Consider the following 22,008-nt stretch of genomic DNA (forward strand, 5'->3'; position numbering starts at 1 on the left):
AGTAGATATTTTACTGGCTCATGGAATGCTAATTTCCCTTTAAGGGACTCCTAGAAAAACTCAGATTCACTGAAATTGTGTTTCCTTAAAATAATAAATATTCTTGGAAAAGAAATTGATTGTCATATGATATACAAAATTGTGGTTGAATCTTCATTATTAAACAGTTGCATAGCAACAAAAGGATACAAATATTCGCCTTTACCTAAAGTTAAAAAATGTAACTGCTGAATCAGCTTATTTATGCCGTAAAATTGTATTAATTTATTTCCAAATAAATCTGAATATAGCCAATTTTTTATGTTCACAATACCTACTGGTCCATGTTTGTTGTCTGAAGATTCATTGTTTGGGAAAATTGCCACACATTTTTGTAAACATATTTCTTTGATTTCTCATCTTAACTGAATTTGTTGTTTTACAAAATTGAAATGTCAATGTGCTTCTAATTATCTTACATTCTCTTTATCAAATATTATTGCCAGGAATTATTTTATATCCTGTAAGTCTCTTTGTAAGTCTCTTCAGCTGTAAAATTAAAAAAAATAAAAAATGAGACTTTGAGACATTGTTCTTAGAATAAAGGAGTTTTTTTTTTTGTTTGTTTAACAAGAGAAACATCAATCATAATATTCCTTTTTATATAGAACTTGAAACCCATAAGAACTCTAAGTTTGGCAAAAGATGTCTAGCAGGTAAGGCATGAGATGCACATTTGATACCTTCCTCTAACTAAGGCAAAAATGATCATTTTGCTTCTATTTACCAGCTTAAAAAATTCAGTTCATAGTAAATGTTTGATGAGAACTCAGTACTTGGTTTTCAAAGGTATGTAATATTTTGGAAATAGAATTCATAGTCTTTGGATTCCAACTAACTCTATGGATAAACTGTCACATAACTCTTGGTGCTGGAATAAAATCTGTGAACATTTCCAGATAAGAAAATAAAGTGTGAGAAACTTTAAATTAACTAGGTATTGATAACAAAGAGTTCCTCCTGCCCCAGAGTCCACTGATGGTGTGCACTCCCATACCTTGGACAACTCATATGCAGGAGGAGGCAAGTACAGGTGATCTGGTCTGTAGCCACACTTGTATTTTTCAATGTTACTGGTCCAGGGAAGCTTCTGTGAGGCTGTCCCCATGGGAACCCTGTTCCCTTCCCACAGATGCTGATCTACGCCAAGAGGCCGCTTTTCTGACTCTGCTGCCTTTGGTGCCTCATTTCTACTGCAACACAGAGAACTATCAACCCACAATCAACTTCAGCATCCACATCTAGCCTTCTTGTGATCTGATGCCCTAGTTATTTCAAGGGCTTGTGTAAACACACTGTGGAAAAGGCCTTCAAGATCAACAGAGGAGATTCACAGAGAAGCATACTCTGCACCTTCTCCAAGAAGCCCCACTGTATAGAAGGCTTCAGAAACTTAACACTTGTCTTAGAAACTTACACTTGTCTTATGGCTCGTTTCCATTTGGGATTTTAAATTTGGCCTAGTTTCCTCATTGATTCTGAACATCACTTCCACGCAAACATGCACAGAATCTAAATTGAATCAATTTAATTCCTGAAGATCTGTCCTAAAGAAAAGACAGCAGGTAGACAAATGCTATGGTATATACATTTTGGAGAGAGAACAGTCATGGTGACCAAAGGTGAATACATAAAGCACCATTTGACTTTCCTTTTTGGTTTGATACTTAGTCATAAGGTTCTTTTCCTCTTCACTGGTTTACAGTGTTCAGTACTTGAAACCAGATGTCCAAATCCCAATGCCAGGGCATACACCCTGATGGAGTGTTGATCCCACAACGTTTCTTTTCTGGCTGGTGTCTGCCCTGGTTGGTAAGACACAGTTAAACTTCACAGAAGATACTTGTTGCAGTGTCTGCTAAATGAGAACCTTACTTTAATAAAAATATTTGAATATAAATCTTTTCTACGACTTTCTAGTTTCTCCTGTATACCACATTTACAAAAGTCGTGCATTTTACAGTTCTGCAGAAATCATAGATTCGGTGTGTCCATGAATGTTGGAGTCTCCTAGCAAAGACGGTTGCTTTGAGTCTATTTTGTAGGGTTTTTGAGATTTGTTGCCAAAAACGGTGATACCCATCCCACTGGGATGATTTGGAATCGACATGTGTGGTAGTAAGGGAATATTTGCTTCCTGATTGGATCCTGATGAAGGCAAGCTGGTCACATGACCAGTACTAGTTGACCCACTGGCACTGCTGGGGGACCGACTCTTGGGAGGTGGGCAGTGCTGAATCACTCTGGGAGGGCCTGTTGGCTGATAGTGGGCAGCTGGAAACGCAGCATATCCAGGAGGTATTGGGTATCCATTGATGGGGATGAATCGCTGGTTCTGAGGTATTGGTGGGCTGATGAAACCAGCAATCTGGCCCTGTGGTGTAATACCCTGGCTCGGGAACATATAATTGGGATATCTGGGATTACTGAGATTACTCACTGGGCTGGCACTAAGGGAGGTTGTCTGAGTGGTGGCATTTCCGCCGGAAGGAGTAGTAGAGCTGGTATGACTTGAGAGTCCCTCCCAGGACCGAAGTCGGACATGAATATCTTTAAATCTTGGTCTCCTGGAAGGAATCTCATTCCAACACTCTGTCATGAGGCTGTACATCCTGGGTGGGCAGTCTTCAGAGCATGGCAACAACTGTCGTTTTCTCACCATTTCGATCACTTCCTGATTACTAAATCCATAATATGGCTGGAGTCCAAAACTGAAAATCTCCCATAAGACAACTCCAAAAGACCAGATATCTGAATCAGAAGAGAATTTGCCATACATGATGGCTTCAGGGGGCATCCAGCGAATGGGCAGCAAAGACTTACTCTGCACCCTGTAGTAATCAGCAGAATATATTTCTCTGGAAAGCCCAAGGTCTGAAATCTTCACATGAAGCTGCTCTCCAATTAAAATATTGCGAGCTGCAAGATCCTTATGAACAAAGAAGTGACTAGACAGGTATTCCATGCCAGCTGCAATCTGAATGGCAATGTGTAGAAAATCTCCGTGATCCAGGCTGGATTTTACAGTCCCATCTTCATCACTGCTGCATCCAACATCCGAATGTGGGGACCGCATGATGAGGAACTCATGGAGATCTCCCTGATTCATATACTCAAAAAGCATACACACAGGTTGTTCCTGAGTGACAGCCCCTAGAAGGCAGACAATATTGGGATGGTGTAGTTCAGCCATCAGGGAGGCTTCCTGTTGAAATTCTGTCCATTGCTGGGGGTTGTTATAGTCTTTCAAGGTCTTTATAGCAACTAACTGAGCATGGTCCATGCCTGGGAGATAGAGATGGCCCTTATAGATCTTTCCAAAAGCACATTCACCCAATTCTTCCATAAAACGTACAGCGGAAAGAGGCAGCTCTTTAGCCTTGCTCTGTATGGAAAAGAAAAGAAAAAAATGTTGTTTAAAGCATTTCCTAAGGCAAGATATCCTGGCATCTGAAAGGAGGGATGGGTTATATCGAGGAAGGTTCTATACATCAAATTAAATACAATGTTGTACATCTAGAAGTCTTTCAAATTGTTGGCTAAAACTTAGCCATAGGCAAATTTCTGTCCATCACTCACCTATCCCTCCATCCATACCCCCTGCTCCTACAGTGCTTCATTGCTATTGCCTAGAATCTTCCTACTCAAAGGGCAGTTTTGGGAAGAACAATATCAGCACCACTTGAAGCTCATGATAAATGCAGACTCTTGGGCCCACCTTAGACCTACAGAATCAGGATGTGCATTTAACAAGAGCCCAGGTGATTTCAGTGAACACTGGAGTGTGAGAAGCAGTGCTGCAGAGGATACAGCCTTCATCCTTAGCCTGGCTACCCCTCTACATGATGGCATCATTTAGCTGAATAGGTTTCCTTATCATCCACATGCAAACACCATGCTTATTCTTGCCTTACACCGTTGTTCTTCCAATGCTGTCCTATTTTTAAGGTGTATATTGAGCTAAAAGCCAGAGAAACCAAATAAAAGACTGTTCTGAGGTGCCCATAGTAGAGATGGGGAGGTTTGGAAGGGGCTCCTCTCTACTTTTCAAATCCTTGCTCTGAAACTCTCCCTGACCACTCTGGTCTTTGCCTCTTCTACAATCCCTCTAGCTTTACAGTCCAAAAGTCGCTACGTGCAGGACACAGTGAGATAACTGGTTACTTGCATGACCTCTGCAGACTGATAGTTCAGGTTGAAATTCTGCCCTCTCTGCTCACCAGCTGTGTGACCCTGGGTACAATATTGAATCACTCTGTGCCTCAATTCTCTCATCTATAAAATGGGATGATAATTATTGTACTTATCTTGTAGGGCTTTTGTGAATTTGCACAATGTCTGGCACATGGTAAGGGCTGTTTAACTTTTAGCAATTATTAACTCGCTGTTGCTATTCTTTTTATGAAAGAAAAACAACATTTGTCCATTTTATATTTTGTCCTTTCAATCAGATTTCAATTTTTTTTGAAGCGAGCCATTGCCTTCAAACCAACTGATTATCTCTATAGCTTTGCCAGTGAATTATTTACTGATTGACCTTAAAACAGGAGAAAGCAACTAACACACAATGAAAATAAGTATTAAGTTGTGACATTTGATCTGACAGTAAATGTCTATTATGTCATGTGTTTTTACTATTTTTGAAACTCAGCTCCAATCTATCCTGAAGTATAACCTAATTTGTTAGGGAAAAAGTTTAAAAGCAATGTATTTGTACATAAACTGGTTTTTAAAAATAATCCCATTAAATGGACTTTAGTCCTTATTTTTTAGAAAAAGAACTGCTGTGAGTATCCCAATTGAAGTTGAGAAATTTGCAAATACATATGGAATTCAGAGCTCTGTGCACACCGTTTAACAGTTTGGAAAATTAAGTAAAAAATTTCTCCAATTCAAACTGCTAATCTAGAATTCATGATGATTAGCTCTGTTCTAGGCTGATATTTTCCAGGGTAAAATGCCCATTAACCTAATGATAAGTGTAAATAAACTTGCAGCAAGATACCCACTTAAGTGAACAAAACAGAACTGAGGGTTTCCCTCAGAATTTTTCTTAATGATTTAAATGAATCCAATTTATGTGGAAGTCCCGAATGGCACGGAAGGTATTACTTTTGATCTAAACAGGATCCCCATGCTTTTGGTATTAGAGAAAGGTAACAGTGGGGTAATAAAGTACTTTTGAGGGAAACTGGGATGAGGAACTAAACCCAAAGAATATAAACTGATTTAAGCTTCCCAGGTGGTGCTAGTAGTAAAAACCTGCCTGCCAATGCAGGAGACATAGATGCAGGTTCGATCCTTGGGTTGGGAAGATCCCCTGAAGGAGGGCAGAACAACCCACTCCAGTATTCTTGACTGGAGAATCCCATGGACAGAGGAGACTGATGATCACAAATAGTCAGACACGACTGAAGCAAACTAGAATGCACACACTCAATGAGGATTTAGGACTCCCCCACTGAAGCTAACCCACAGGCAGGGTGGGATAATTCAAACCATTTGACCTTTGGATTCATATCAACACGAATCTGAATTTGCACTTTGGATCTGCTGCTTTTCATTAATAATAGTTAATATTTATATAGCATTTACTATGTGCCAGACACTGTTCTAAGCACTTGACCAATATCCTGGTGGCTCAGACGGAAAAGAATCTACCTGTCATGCAGGAGATGTACAGGGTTCCATCCCTGGGTTGGGAAGATCCCCTGGAGAAGGGAATGGCTACCCACTCCACTGTTCTTGCCTGGAGTATCCCATGGATAGAGGAGCCTGGTGTCTATGGTCCATGGGGTTGCAAAGAGTTGGACACAACTGAGCAACTAACATTACTACAACAATCCTGTGGGATAAGTCCTATATTATAGGTGACTGAACTTGGGTGACTTCTTAACTTCTCTAAACCTCTATTTCCATATCTATAAGATAATATAATATCTAGCCTCCATAATTCAGAGACGGCAATGGCAACCCACTCCAGTACTCTTGCCTGGAAAATCCCATGGACGGAGGAGCCTGGTAGGCTGCAGTCCATGGGGTCGTGAAGAGTTGGACACGACTGAATGACCTCACTTTCACTTTTCACTTTCATGCATTGGAAAAGGAAATGGCAACCCACTCCAGTGTTCTTGCCTGGAGAATCCCAGGGACGGCGGAGCCTGGTGGGCTGCCGTCTATGGGGTCACACAGAGTCGGACACGACTGAAGCGATTTAGCAGAAGCAGCAGCAGTAGCCTCCATAACTATAGTAGGGATTAAATCCAACAATGTATGTAAGCAATTTCCACCTAATAAGTGGTCTTTAAATCAATTTTATTATCCATATTAGGGAAGTAATCCAAAAAGTTGAGTCAATGCAAATGATTTAGATCTATTTACAGCCTTAAATAGGGCTTCCCTGGTAGCTCAGTTGGTAAAGAATCTGCCTGCAATGCAGGAGACCCTGGTTTGATTCCTGGGTCGGGAAGATCCCCTGGAGAAGGGATAGGCTATCCACTCTATTATTGTTGGGCTTTCCTGGTGGCTCAGATGGTAAACAGTCCGCCTGCAATATGGGAGACATGGGTTCAGTCCCTGGGTTGGGAAGATCCTCTGGAGGAGGGCATGGCAAGCCACTCCAGTATTCTTGCCTAGAGAATCTCCATGAATAGAGGAGCCTGGCGGGCCACAGTCCATGAGGTTGCAAAGAGTCGGACATGACTGAGTGACTAAGCACAGCACAGAGAAAGAAAGTGAAGTCGCTCAGTCGTGTCCAACTCTTTGCAACCCCATGGACTGTAGCCTACCAGGCTCCTCCGTCTATGGGATTTTCCAGGCAAGAGTGCTGGAGTGGGTTGCTATTTCCTTCTCCAGGAAGCACAGCACAGCCCAGCCTCAAATAGCTCTAGATAGCCATCTATGTTTAAAAAAAAAAAGAAAGGAATGTTTAAGTTTCTTGTTAATCTTTCTCTGTTCTCCTGTAGTTTTTGGTTTTTTAAAAAATTCTTTTAAAATGACAGAGTCTGTCTTGGAACCTGCGGGTGGGTAAGAATTTGAGTGTCCTGTGGCTTGTTCCTCTGAGGATTCTGGAAGATGCAGATGGAGGCGGAGGGAGCAAAAAAAAACCCACGGGGAAGAGTAGATGGTGGCAGATGGGAAAGGAAGCAAGCAGGCCAAACTTGTGTGGATGGGGAGAGAAGAGGAGGTGGACAGGACTTTGGCGCTGGCCTGACACATGGCCCCTGGGGCTTCATGGCTAAGGAGGCCAGCTGCATTCCCCTACACTGAGGTAAGCAAATTAGTTCTCTGGTATTCATCTATGGAAGAAGAACTTTTTACTCTTGCCATTTTATAGACAGAGAAAGAGGCTTAGAAAATTATCAAGAATTTTTAAGAGAGCCAAAACTGCTGTCCTTGCGTGTGTAAGGCCTTCTGTTTGAAACCAGAGAAGCCCGCCGGCCAATAGTCCCAGTTGGACTCAGCACGTCTCTGTCAGCTCAGCCTGGGGCCTGACACCTTGCAGGGCTGTGAGGTCAGCTTTCGGTGTGTGGTCACTCTGTGGAATGATAATTGTTCTTCTTTCTCCCTGTTCAGACACATGAAAAAAGTTTGTTTTGACTCCAAGTGTGCCTTGTCATAGCTTACCGATACCCAGTGGGGCAGAAGGCATATAGTCCATACCCTTCTCCAGCCGATAGAGGGAAGGAATAGCTCACAAGAGATAGTCATAACCAAATTTGGGGATTTGCTTTGGGAAGAAGCATGGAAAGTAACTAAAACGATCAATTTCACAAAACCTTTTCTTGGAACACCTGTGCAGCAGCCGGCATAGAAATACCCAGGAAAAAAAAAAAAACCAACCAAAAAACTGCTCAGAGCTTGGTTTCAGGGGAACGATTTACACAGTGATTTGCATTTTTTAAATGCTCAAGTTATTGGGTACAAATGAGTTTTAACTACAGACTCATTTTCAAATTTTACATAAATCCTGAACTAGTTAAAAAATCATAAAAATCCTTAAAGAAGCAGTCAGTAGACTGTATGGTGACGGCAGGAAATTAGCTGTATTGTTGAGGAACAGATGGTTTACATTATACAAACCCTTTAGGCTAAACTTGTTTAGGTCTGGCATATTGTAAATTATATTTTAGTAATGAAAGTGAAATGACCTCTGCTTGACCTCAAGTGGGGTTTGTCTGTTTGAACCAATGTAGTGGAAAACTATGAAAGAAAATGAAGTCATAAAGTTTTGGCAGTTCAATTTTGGCTCATTTCAAGTTAAAGGGTTATAAATCTGTTTAGTTTTTGTTTGACAAGTATTTGTCATACAGGGATGTACAAAATGTAAAGAAGTGTAAAATACACATGAGGCACGATGCCAAAGTAAACCAAGTACAAAGGAAAGCTGGAATGAATAGGGTCCTGGGCTCCTATCTCTTTATCACTCCCTCCATTAGTTGAATGACAAGATGGGCTCCGTTTATTATATGCTGTAAGGCAATTAAGTACCTTAAAACTGAAACAGGCTTTCAGTTTAAATGTTAACATTTTTACTTCTCAAAGTAAACACACATCTGCCTCAGTGCAGTTTAAAAAATTATAGAATTTTGGCGGGGGAGAAAAATCAGAGTTGATGTAGAAGTTGATACATTATTCTAAAATCTGATTGTATTTCTTCCCCTTGAAATTTCTGAAAAGCAACTGTATTCGGGCTTCAGTGAGCGCTGACCAGAAAGAAAACCAAGAGAGAACATTTTTAGATGGTGAGGTCTTAGATGTGAGTCCATATGAGTATTGTAGTCCTGTCTAAACAGCTGCTACAGAGGCCAGGCTTCTCTCACCTGAGTGATGAATGCTAAGTGAGGACATGTGCCCCTTTTACATCCATTAACTTGAAGTATGAAAGCAATGAACCATGGGTAGAGTTTTTTAAAAAATTGCAATTATGTAGATGGAAGATGGATAAGAGCAACAGACTCAGCAACTTTATCTCTCTCCACCTTTGGGAAGTTACACCTTAGGTGATAGTACACCTCTGGGTGACACAGCTTGCGACTAACCTGCTATTTCCTGCTCACTTTTGCTAAATGATTACCACAGGAAATGAGGTGAGGATTTTGTGATGGCCATCAACGTTGGCGTGCAGCATAGATTCCGCTCTGTGACTTTTCACCTCTACCCTGAATGGGGTACGAGTGATGGCTTTACTTTGAGTCCAGAGTGACGTAGAGACACAGATAGAAAGCAGAGCCCCAGGAAGGTGGTGTGAACCAGAAGCCAGGGTGGTGGTCCGGGACGGGAAGGTGGCCCCGGCAGCAGGGGCTGGGAAAGGACTGACGTTCATGTTCTTGCAATGGACAAGCCTCCTCCTATAGTCCTTGAACCCCTTACACTGGTTCCTTTCCGATCCCTCATGCCCTGCCACTGCTGCCCTTTCACAAATATCTTCCACTATACACACATGCCGATTCTAGCTGGATGCAAGTATCTGCAGGAGAGGGGTAGGCCCCACAAGCGGCATTTGTCCTCAGGATGAAGCAGACCGTGGCCCTATTGAAATTTCTGGGGGAAATGGAGTTTTATTTGGGATAATAGGAGGATACGACCAGGTTTGCTTCTCTTTGGAGGCACAATCTTTTATGAGAGCTATATTCCTTGCAGACTTACTCTCTGAATCTCAAGAACTGACCAGCAGAGTCTACACCAGAGCAGGTACTGGAATCCCCCCAAGGGCTTGTTATAACACAGATTGCTAGGCCTCACTCCTAGAGTTTCTAATTCTGTAAGTCAGATTCTGTAGTTCTGACAGGTTCCCAGGTGATGAGGATGCTCTGGGACTGGAAAAAATGAGAGAACCACTGGAATAAATGGAATATGACTTTTAAAAAGAAAGGAAAGAAAAGAATATGCCTTCTTGGATCAGACAGTTAATGAGTATCTGGTCTCTGCTCCTGGCATGAAGAATGACCACAGTCTCTGCAGAACCAATTTGAGCAATTCTGACTAATAGAGAACCGTAACACTCTGCTTTAGGAAGATGCTTTGGAAATACCAGCAGAGAAAAATCTGAGAGCCATCAACTAGTGTTTTACTGGGTTATATTCTGCATGGCTCCTGTCTTAGAGAGATTCAGGTTTTGAAATAGACATCACTTCATAGCTTGGGCCATGTCATCAGTTTATTCTATTTTCATGTGCAACCAATTATATAGGATACATTTTCATAGCTGGTTACCTCAGTCAACTGATACTATATATACTATATACCAAAGAATATACACATGGAATAGTATATGAGAAACCATTTAAGAATCACGAGGAGAGGGGACACAGCTCCTATTCTAGATGTTTGTAATCTGAGCTACCATGTACTGAATACTTGCCATGTGCCAGATGCTGAGATTATAATAATGGCTGCAAGTTGGGGCGAGGGGTGGAGTGTTTATGTGTCAGGCTATAAGTACTTTATACATATGAATTCCTTTCATATCACAATAACCCTATGAAATTGGTCACTATGACTATTATCCCCGTTTCACAGGTGCAGAACCTGAGGAACGGCAGTTAAGTGACTGCACAACTAGTATTTAGGTTGTAAGTTCAGACTCCAGGGTCTGTCTTCCTCATGACTACACTATACTCCCTCATGGGCTCTCTCATTGTTTAATGCATCAACTCATTTAACCCTCGTCACAAACCCATGAGATTCATACTATGATTTCTCCACTCTATGGATCAAGAAATTAAGCCCTTCAAGGTTAGGTAGCTTGCCTGTGGAAGCACAACTATTAAGTAGTAATGCCAAGATTCAGCTCCACCTATGTCTGGCTTCAAAGATGGAGCACTTTTCTGGAAAAAAGAGGGTGGTTTTCATTTGATCCTCAGAGGGCTCCACAATTTTAGAAGCATGAGTCCCACTGGTGTAAAAGTGGAATGTCAAGGTGTAATTAATTACTCTCTGGTCTCTGATGACCTAGACTTTACTCCGGCTGATCCTTTGTTGCTCACATTAGTTGACTGGGATAAGTGAATAAAACCATTCAACAGCAGCCTTTACCTGAGTTGGGCATAACAGCCCTGGATAGCATACAAGATTGAGAGTTTTCAGTATCTGAGAGGAATTCATTTGACTCTAAAGCTGGTTTTCCTTTCCTGTGCATTTTACTGGTTCTTAGGTAAACAGTGGTAGAATTGTGAGACAACCGACTCCACTCATAAATGGAAATGATTACATTCTAAAGCTGAAAGGCCACAACCATTGGATTTGGAGAGGTTATGGACATTTTCAAAGACTACAGCCAAACTAAGTGCCTTCTGGCTTCAGCAATCAAATCCTGGAGGGCGTTCCAACAATAGTTGGCCACATTTGCTCAGAGTTCAGCTACGCTTCTCTGGAAGTGATTTAACTTCAGAAACAGTTCTTTTCTCTGTAATGTAACTTTCTGATAGTTTGAATGTTTGGTGGTGACCAGGGTTGATTCTGTGGTGGGGTTACTTTATAGTGTTAGTGGGAGAGGGTCAATTCTGCCTGTAAAGAGGTAGAACAGACGTCAGCAATCTGAATGACTGCGTGAGCCACCGTGGGCTTGTAACTTGGGCTTGCGTGTTTCAGCAGCCAGAAAATTAAGGAACACTGGGCTCCAGGCCTGCTCACACCTGGGTTCAAGTTTTGGCTCTGCCACTCACCCGCTGAGTGACTTTGGGTAAAATCTTAATCTCAAGCCTCAGTTTTCTCACCTTCCAAAATCAGGCTCAAAATTAGTACCACCTTCAGAAGATTATTGTAAAGATTATATTGAGATAATGCATGTAAAGTACTTTAGCTTTTTCATAATATCCATTTATAATACTCATTCTTCCTAGAAGTAAAGCTTCTTCAGACATAGTTTAAGGCTGAGCTCAGAACTGGATGGCCCCCAATCCTCATACCACCACAGGGTAGAGACTATCCTCTCCATCCTGAGGGGTTTTATCCAGGGTGTGAACAGGATGTGGGGCAAAGGATTTATGCTCACTGGATGGGCACAGGAATACCAGAGCTATCTAAAGAGTTATCACTGTAATCTTTGCTCTGATCCTCTTGTCCCCAGCTAATGCTGTGGGCTGCTGAATCCTGTATCTTCCTCCCCCGCCCGCAGAATCCTGTACACAGCATTTGGTAGTTGACTAAAAGGTTTGCGGCTGTTCATATTATCGCTGTAGCAAACAATAATAGTAAATTCTAGCTGTTGAGTACCTGTGAGGTGCCAGACACACTATCTTGAAATGTCAGAAGTAACTCTTTTAGAGAAGATTGGTGGCTACTAGTGGTGGGGGGGGGGGAAAGGGGGGTTTTTTGGGTGGGCGGGACAAAAGAGGTAGAGAGAGTCAAAGGGTACAGTCATAAAATGTCAGAGGGATATAGAGCATGGTGAATACACTTCATAATACTGTACTGCACATTTAAAAGGTGCTAAGGGAGTAAATTTTAGAAGTTCTCATCACAAGTAAAAAGCTGTTATGACAGATGTTAGCTAGGCCTGTTGTGGTGATCATTTTGCACGACTTAAAAATATCGAATCACTATGTTATATACTTGAAACTAATATCACGTGTGTCAATTATACCTCAATAAAAATAAATTTAAAAATCTCTTCTAAGCACTATTTGTATCCTTGTTTTATAAATGAGAAAACAACGATCTCATGGCCAGTAAATAATGAAGCCAAGATTTATAATCATATCTCTTTGTCTCTAAATCCTTGATCTTTGAAGTATATCATACTACTTCCCAGAAATAAACCAAGAACAAATGTGGCTAGAAAGGTAAGTTAGGCCCAGAGAGTAAGGTAATTTAGGCCCAGAGAGACTCCTGGGTGCTGGGAGAAAGAACTTGATAACTTGAGATTAGGTCCTTTCAGATTGCTGAATTATGATGTCAACTGGGAGCTAAAGCAATGCCAGAGGATGAAATTAGCATGAGAGAAAGAAAGAGGAAAGAGAACTGACAAACATCAGAGGAGGCGCTCCTTTAGGGAGTCAAAAGAGCTAGTGAAGGAAACAGGAGGAGATAGGAGGAGAGCCAAGAGAAAAAGTACTTCAAGATGGTGGCTGAGAAGAATGCTCCGGAGAAATTAAGGAGGAAGAAGACTTAGGAAAGGTCACTGGATTAAATTGCATTCCTGGTGACTCCCCAGAGGCCATGTGAATAGCATGATGAGCTCAGAAGCCTTGGAGATAATGGCTTTAACAAGTGAGTGGAAAAGTTATTGAGGATGTTTTAGCAATAAGTGTAGTGACATTGGATAAGGACAGGGGTTTCCAAGGGGTCCCCCAATCACAGCAGGGCTTTTTAGATGAAAGCATGTTGCTAGCAAAAGGGACTGGTCCCAGGAATATAATCAAGTGTCAGTACATTCAGTAAAGCCTGAATACTTTGGCTGGAAAAGAAAAGGAGAGAGGAATAGTCTGGAAGTGAAGAAACAGAAATGAGGTGAGAAATAAAATACATGCCCTGCAAAATTCATTGCAGCACTGTTTACAATAGCCAAGATACAGAAACAACAGAAATGTCCACTGACAGAGGCATGCATAAGGAGGATGTGGGGTTTGTGTGTACACACACACAATGGAATATTACTCAGCCATTAAAAAGAATGAAAAAATGCTATTTGCATCAACACGGATGGACCTATAGATTGTCATACTGAATGAAGTAAGTCAGATAGAGAAGAAGAAATATTGTATGACATCCCTTCTATGTGGAATCTAAAAAGAAATGATGCAAATGAATTTATAAAACAGAAAGAGACACACAGACTTAGAGAATGAATTTATGGTTGCTAGTGGGTGGGTGGGGGGAGAGGGGTAGTTAGGGAGTTTGGGATGTGTACACTGCTATATTTAAAATGGATAACCAACAAGGACCTACTGCACAGCACAGGGAACTCTGCTCAATGCTATGTGGCAGCACGGATGAGAGGGGAGTTTGGGGGAGAATGGATACATGTATATGCACGGCTGAGTCCCTTTGCTGCTCAACCTGAAACTGTCCCAATATTATTAACTGGCTATATCCCAATATAATATAAAAGTTTAAAAACTAAATAAAATAAAATACAGCCACCAGTTTTAGAAAGCTATAGGCAAATTTTGCTTTCCCCCAAATCTTCCTTATAATCAGACAAGAGCTGCAGGAGTTTGACCCTGTAGCCCTCCCCCGAGTCTTCCTGCTCCTCATTTTCAAACTCCTCCACCCCTTAACCTCTCTGTGGATCTAAATCCCACGTAAGTGGGTCACATAGGGAAAGACAGAACTGGGTTAACCCTGAGCTTGAGGGGGAGGCTCTGCCCCTTTTCTAACTCCCCAGGAGGTGAGCTCCACAGCATTCCTCCCCCAGGAGACTACCCTGTGTTCCAGACACGACAGTTGTGGCAGGGTGGCAGGAGCTGAGGGGAGGCAAAGGGAAAGAATCAGAGAGATGGGAAGTTAGGGTTTCCAGAATTCTTGGGGAAGTTTCATTTTCTGTAGCACTTAAAAAAAAAAAAAATCCTGCTCAGATTGTAAAATGTGTAATGCAAGAAAGAATAACCCTACTTAGTTTCTGTATCACCAAGAGTACTGTCAGAGGATTTAAAAGATGGAAAAGATAGGAGATGAACTGATCCAACAGAAAGGATTGAAATCTTTTGCCGGCCAAAATAAAAGGAAAATAAACAAACGGTCCTTTGCATGAACACAGTTGACCTTTCTCTGAACAGCTGAGAAAATTGAGCCACAGAGAGGCAAACTGGCTTCTCAGGGTCATAGGGCAGTTAGCGGTGGGGCTGGGGGAGCATCTCTATTTCCTGACTGTTCAAGGCTCAGAGTTAAGATGCCTCTCTGGTCCACTGGCTTCCTTTCCTCACATATCTGAAGGAGACTCATGCCTCATCAAATTTTTAACTTCCAGCTTTCCCGTCTACCTCTCTGGGGACTCAAGCCAGGTCCTATCAGCCAGTCTGTCTGGGCTGCCTATTGTCTCCTCTGAGGGTATGGATTTCTAATCTCCCAGAGAAGCCTCTTCTTAATACAAACACTCAGTGTGGGGGAGTAGGGGCAGGGGTGGGTAAAATCAGCTCAGCAAGTGGAGAGAATGGAAAGAGATAGTTTAAAACCTGAAGGGCACATTCATTTGGATAAATAAGTATGAGGCCAGGGCCGACCAGCTTCTATCCTTCATTCCTTTCTCATCCCAGCCTTCAAATATCCTTTTGATTTTATTCTGGTAGGGTGTTTGTTTTCAGGACTCTTTCCGCCCCCTCTTTCTTTCTTATGTGTGTCCCTTCTTTTTAGATTTTATAGGTACATGTAATATTTATGTGTCGGTGACCTTTCAAACTAGTTTTAGAGATCAACTGTTTACATTTAGGAATTTTCTTTAAGGTCGACAAAGTCCTTTGTGCTTTTTCCAGGAAAGGCACTCAGTAAGAACCAAAACAAACAGCTGAATAAGTCAAATTTGATTGGAGCCAAATCTCTTAGGAGAGAAAGAAAAAAAACCTTAGCATTTGTTTTTGTTGTTCCCTCTCCCTCCTCAACCCAGTCACATATGCTCAAGCTATTCCTCCTTCCAGTCTGATTCAGAATTGTTGGTGAGCTGTTTAAGGCGAAACTCTAAGCCTTGTGTTAGAAAAATCTTGACACTGGGAGATTTTGCAAGGCATGCTGAGGAAATGGTCCAGAAATGATGAAAACAATGTTTTGCTTTACCAAGTCTTAGGGAAAAATTTATCCTAGTGTGTGTTACATTTGTCTCCATGACCATGGAGCACGGAGGACTGTTATTTCTTTGGCCAAATTTCACATGTCCCTGGCAGGACTGGGGCTGTATAACTCAGGCTTACAACTGTTATCCAGGCCTCCTCAGGAGGTCATTCACAAGCCAGGTGATGCCTGTGGTTAGCATTCAGCCCAAACTGACAAATGGAGTCATATTTAGTTGTTCGTTGGGCCGCCTACTCCCCCTTCACAGCACGATTTCTTCAGTAAAGAAGAAGAAATCATGGTGTCAGGCAAGTTCAAGGGCTTTACCTAGAGCTGAAAAATACTGTAGTCACATTTTATCTGTTCCACTTACTAGCTTTTTGACCTTCTGTAAGTTACTTAACTGATTTGCAGTCTTGGTTACCCTGGTTGTACAACAGTGATTATAATACCTCCCTTATGTAATGGGTGTGAGGATTAAATGAGATAATGAATGTAAAGTTCCTAGAATAGTTTCTGAAAATTTGTATCACTGAATACATATTTGCTTTTTCTGTGACACCACAAGCTCTCTGAGATCTTTATCTGAAAGATGATATAAATCCCAAACGTCATGCAGGTTGGACATGTGCTGCAAAAGAAACCTCCGATAACAATGGAATTAAGCTGCGGACTGAGGCTGACCTACAAAACTGATTATTTCTCCAATTGGAAATGACTTCTTCTATGACTCCTGCCATAGCAACAAGGAGCCCACCTCCCCAGGATGGTGGTTGCTACACAGTGACTACTGGAACCAAACTGATCTGGGCCTCACTTTCACCCAGAGTTCTGGTGTTTGTAGGGATTCTCAGCATTTCATAACAGAAATGACAGGGAAAGATTCTCACAGAACAAAGACTGTTGCATTACAAGTTTGAAATCATGGGATATGTTCAGGGTCAACTAGGTATGCCTACATGAACGTGCACTAATATTAACCCTTCTATTTTCTTCTATTCATTGTAAGGATTAAGGGTGCTATGATGTAACACGTTATAATATACGTAAATTGGCCAACAAGCAGCTAGGATATCAAGAGTTAAACCTCCCCCCCAACTCCCCAACCCATTCCCCAACCCACTGAGTGAACTCTGTGGTCTCCAGGGTCTGTGGGTTTTTTTCTGGTAAAAATTCACACTTAAGAGAACAGTTGTTTTGTTTGGGACAGAATGCTTAATGATGAATTTTTTAGCATTTAAGAAACCCCATAACCCTACCAACAAGTATGACTCTGCAACAGAAAAATATTTTAAGTATTTTAAAATTAAAAACAAATATCCAACAGCAAAGCAAAGTAAGATCAAATGAGAGCTATGTGTCAGGCTCAATTATGCTACTTATTGGGTGAAAGGATTGATTTGAGTGTGAAGGCATTTTTTTTCTCTAAAACTGTATGATAAAATGATGCATCTTCTCTTTATGAGGGTCAAAAGAATAATATAGTCTCTAACCCACAGAGAAGATAAATATTTGCTGAATGAATGTTCCTATGGAGTGGGAACATGAAGAAAAAGCAGGCTTCTGTGGATGCAAGAATCCTAAATTATTCAAATGAAATCTCCTTCCCGAGAGGCCTGAGATTGAGGTGCTGGTTTTCCAGAGAGAAAGCCTCTGTTGTATTTCAGCCCCAAGATGTGATGTTGTGTTCCATTTAAGGGAAGGGCCAGTGACCCTGGTTTCCTTGCCAGGACCTTGAGCAACCCAAATGTTGAAAGATGTGGAGGAAAAACTAAAAGGAAGTGGATTGATTTAGCATGAGAGAGGAGAAAGCTAAGGGGTATCATTAAACAGCATTCAAAGACTGTAGGAAGGACAAAACTTCTCTTAAAATATATTGACACCAAAGAGAAAGGGATTTAGGTTAGGCACGAAATAGATTTTTTTAAACTGTGGTAAAAAACACACAACAAAATTGACCATTTGAGTGTACAGTACAGCAGTGTTAATACATTCACATTGTTGTGCAAGTAAAAGGATTTTTTGACAATAAAGTTAGTAAACAGTGTTCGATTTCTCTCTCTCTCTGTTCAGCTCTTTTCAGTTTAATTGGAAGAATATGGGATTTCCTTTTCGAAAATTTAGAAAAATAGCTCACACTCTGAGTCCTGAGGGGCTGGTAGAGATGATCTCATAAGGGTTCCTTCCATTGCAAACTCTAGGCAAGGCAGTGAGGTGATCATCCAAACCCAAAGTGGTCACACTGATGAACGTATGCTCGATCTGCCTGGGACAGTTAGAGACGCATGCTTCTGCTGACAGTGCACTCTAGTATGAATACAGCTTCTGATTCTACATCATTTGATTTCTCAGCTTGGGAGGGTTACAAGTTTTGCTTTAACGTGAAGTCTATAGAATAAGTGCAGCTCAGGACTGCTAGTTTTACCTTGGGTTTATACGCGTTCAACATTGACATCTCTACATTTTGACCTCTGACGTGTTTTGGTTGCCTCTGAACAGGTGGTGACGATGACTTCTGGTTATTGCGACAGACACAAATGAAGAAGAAGAGCAAGGCAATGGCCAGGGGGATGGCAACACTAGGCACCAGTATGTACAGGATTTCCATTTTATTCTTCTCCTTGGAATCCTTTGAATCTGGGTGTAGAAATGGAAAAGAGCAAAAGTTATACTAGTTCAAATAACATCGAAATATTACATAGCAGAGCTTTAAAATGATCTCCTTATTCTTTAATACACACAAATCTTCTGTGAGAAAAAAGAACCCTTGCTTATTACAATTTGTTTCTATCAAACTTTCAATGTAATTTATTAAAGTTGTAAAGTTTAGAGTTCAAACGTTTAAAAATTGCAGAGGGACATTATGAAGGCTTCGCATGTGTGTGGGTCACCTCTGTTTAGCAGCAGACCTGCATTTCTCTAACACCTTAAAAGCTAAACGCCACATGGATGGACTGTATACATCCAGGAGTGTTAATGTAGACCACAGGGGTCTTCTTCCATTGGCTGCCAGCCCATATCAACCGCAATGTAGCGTTCCAGGAATCGGGCCCTTGTCTTGGCTGGCGTGGACATACAGGGCCAGTCCTGCATCTTCCAGAATCAACATCACCGAAGAATGCTGGCCCCAGGGACCACAAAGCCCCTAGCCTGAGAATATGAGGACCAGAAGTCAGGGCTCGCTCCATCTCTGCTGAGCTGTGTGGCCCTGAACAAATCATTCACCTCTCTGTGTCTTGCTCTTTCTCATTCACAAAAGTGAAGTATCTGTTTTTGGATGCTGTCTATAATTCCCTCTCTCACAGCATCACTGTATAACTTGACACTGTTTTGAAAGCCAAGGATTCTTCTTAAAGAGTTTCATATGAACTCAATAATTATGAATGGTAACCCTTTGAAGTATATTTTTGAAATCTGATATATCCACTGTTAGCATTGCTTGGAAAATAATATAATATAAAAGAATATATATAAAATAATATGTATAGAAGGACACAAGGACACATATTTTTCTTTTTTTGGTTTGAGTCTGACTGTTAAACTGATCACCAAGAACTTCATCAGCTGTCTAGTTTTAAGAAAATCCAAAGTGTGAAAAGTCAGAGTGACATAAATTTGAGAGTTGATTATTTACTTAAAAGAATTAACCATGCATCCATTCCCTCATCCTCCCATTTGCTCAGTTAGTCAATAAACAAAAGTTACTACTGGCAAGCATTCCACTAGGTACTGGGAATATAAAATGAAATACAACATGTGCTTTGCTCTTAAGGAGTTCATGATCTGGTAAGGAAAACAGAGACAAGATAATTACAATATGCTATTGGAAATGCTACAAGGGAAGTAGGGATAGAGGGGTGGAGAGACCCTAAAAGTCCCTTTAAGCAGTAAGCTTCCTCAATACATGTAAGTGAGAATATACTATACATAGCTTTTACTTGCACACACTTTCTTTGGGAACCTGCTGGTCAGTGAGCTATGGCAGTAATTAATCACACTTTCTATAGAAACAGACTCAACATGAGAAGTTAGGAAGGGGCACTAAAACCTGTCATCTGTGGGTTAACCCTCAGAGGAGCTGGGGGAAGGGTGAAATCTGCTTACTGAATATAATAAAAATTATAGTTTTAATATTTGTTGAGTGTTTTCTATCAGCAGAAAATCATGTTAGCTGTTATTATTACTAATATGGGCCACATATTGTTCCAAGCACTTTTCATATCTCACTCATTTTATCCTCACCACCAACCCCAAGGCATAGGCATCATCCTCATCCTTGCTTTTACAGATGAGGAAGCTGAGGGGCAGGGTGGTTAATTTACTTGCCCAAGGACATGTAGCCAGCAATTCAACAGCTCGGTTTCCTCTCCAGCTGGTCTTGCTTCACACCTCCTGCTCCAGTACACTAGACTGCCAGTCATTTGAGAGTGGCTGTTGTTTTGCACCTATTTTCCTGGTGTAGGTTTTCTCTTGTTTCATGGAAGTAGGAAGGAAGGAGGCCTGAAAGGTGAAGCTTTGCCAGGTATGATGCTTTTGAACTCTCCACTTGTACACTGTGGCAGGTGAGCATAAACCCAGGCATCTCTGAAGGTTGTTCTAATCATACTAGTCGTTGGGAACTGGGTTTTGGATGTTGTAGTAACACCTATGTCTGCATGTTTGTGGGTGGGTGGACAGACTGAGGGAAAGGAATGGCTATATCTCTTTATCTATCTATCCATCCACTTTACACAACAAAGGAGAATATGTTTTAGAGTGAGAAATCTCTGAAGACGGACTTTTTCATTATCTGTGTAAACTTGAGTAGGCACGTGGCTTCTCTGAGCAAATTCATCTGTAAAATAGGTCTATTTCAGAAAACTGTTATAAATCACAAGTGAAGAAATATGGAAAGTATTTTATTTTAGTACCTGTTACAGCTCAATCACATAATGTTTACCCTCCACCTTTAGAGTAGGAAGATTCAGGGAATAAAACCTGTAGGCTGGAAATTCTAAATAACAGTAAGCCAGAAACCTCTCTCTAACCTCAATTATTCAAGGGGGATAATACCTGCTCTGCCAACCTTGTTTAGTTCATAGGAGAGAGGATAGTCAGCAAAGAGTCTGGGAAACCTGAAAACTGCTGAGTAGTTATTCAATGCTGTTATTATTATTATTTGGAAAAGGAACTGGCAGCCCACTCCAGTGTTCTTGCCTGGAAAATCCCAGGGACAGAGGAGCCTGGCGGGCTACAGTCCATGGAGTTGCAAAGAGTTGGACACGACTTGAGCGACTAACACTTTATTATTATTACTAATTTTTTTTTGGAGCATAATTTGCCTTACAATTTTTTGTTAATTTCTGCTGTAAAGCAATGGAACAGGATAGAAAGTCCAGAGATAAACCATTGCATCTATGATTATTATTAACATTATAAAACACTTTCAAGATTCTCAGACCCCCTGGGGGGGAAGTGCCTCTTGTTATTCTTGGATTTTCAGTGAAATCATTTTGAGGGTAAGATTACAAAAGGAATGAGGTTAATTTAGCACAAATGTAAAGCTAGTCATTTTTCTGGCCACATTTTTAGCAACAAGAGAAACTAGGGCCCTCACCTGTCTGGCAAACAAAGGAGTCTATTCTGTACTCACTCCGTATCAGATTATTCATGGAACGCCTTTGACTGTAAACGGGAGGTCTGGGACAAATCCCCGTGTAGGTCTGCCGGAGAACAAACTTCAAGAAGCTAAATCCTTTAAAAATTGTCAAACTTGGCTCCCTCTGATTACACTGAGGATATGCAAACAAGGACAGTGTCTTCTTGCCAAGTGAAATAATCAAGCAGAACTCTACGTGGTCATGTTGGAAGTGATAGAAAACAAATTCAGGCCCATTGTAAGTCTTACTGACTACACGCTTCCTTTCCCACACGGCTCTCTGCACTTGGCTAGAAGGGGAGTCACCGTCTGGTTCAAAAAACTTCATATAAAAACATTCCACAGAACAACTAACCTTACTCATGGAAAATTAGAAAACTAACGTTTGCCCAACTTCTTTCTAATGTCCTAGCCTTTTTATTCCTCATTTTAACCCTGCACTTTGGATTACCTTGTTTTCTATTTTTTTTTTTTAAGTCTTTCTTGAACTTGTTACACTATTGCTTCTGTAATGTTTTGGCTTCTTGGCGAGAGGCATGTGGGATCTTAGCTCCTCGACCAGGGGTTGAACCTGAATCCCTCACGTTGGAAGGCAATGTCCTAGCCACTGGACCAACAGGGAAGTC

At 41.2% G+C, this 22,008-nt stretch overlaps 1 protein-coding gene across 1 annotated transcript in view; it reads right to left on the reverse strand.

Moving 5' to 3' along the window:
* Positions 1-1,996: 1,996 nt before the first annotated feature.
* Positions 1,997-22,008, reverse strand: part of ROR1 (receptor tyrosine kinase like orphan receptor 1) — a 192,523-nt gene continuing 172,511 nt past the window's right edge. The window contains exons 8-9 of the mRNA XM_068961244.1: positions 18,170-18,381; positions 1,997-3,424 (exon numbers count right to left, since the gene is read on the reverse strand). Of these exons, the coding sequence (XP_068817345.1) occupies positions 1,997-3,424; positions 18,170-18,381 (1,640 nt within the window). The remainder of the gene's footprint in view (positions 3,425-18,169; positions 18,382-22,008) is intronic.

The sequence above is a fragment of the Capricornis sumatraensis genome, chromosome 2 (assembly GCF_032405125.1).
Source record: "Capricornis sumatraensis isolate serow.1 chromosome 2, serow.2, whole genome shotgun sequence".
Classification (NCBI taxonomy): Eukaryota; Metazoa; Chordata; class Mammalia; order Artiodactyla; family Bovidae; genus Capricornis; species Capricornis sumatraensis.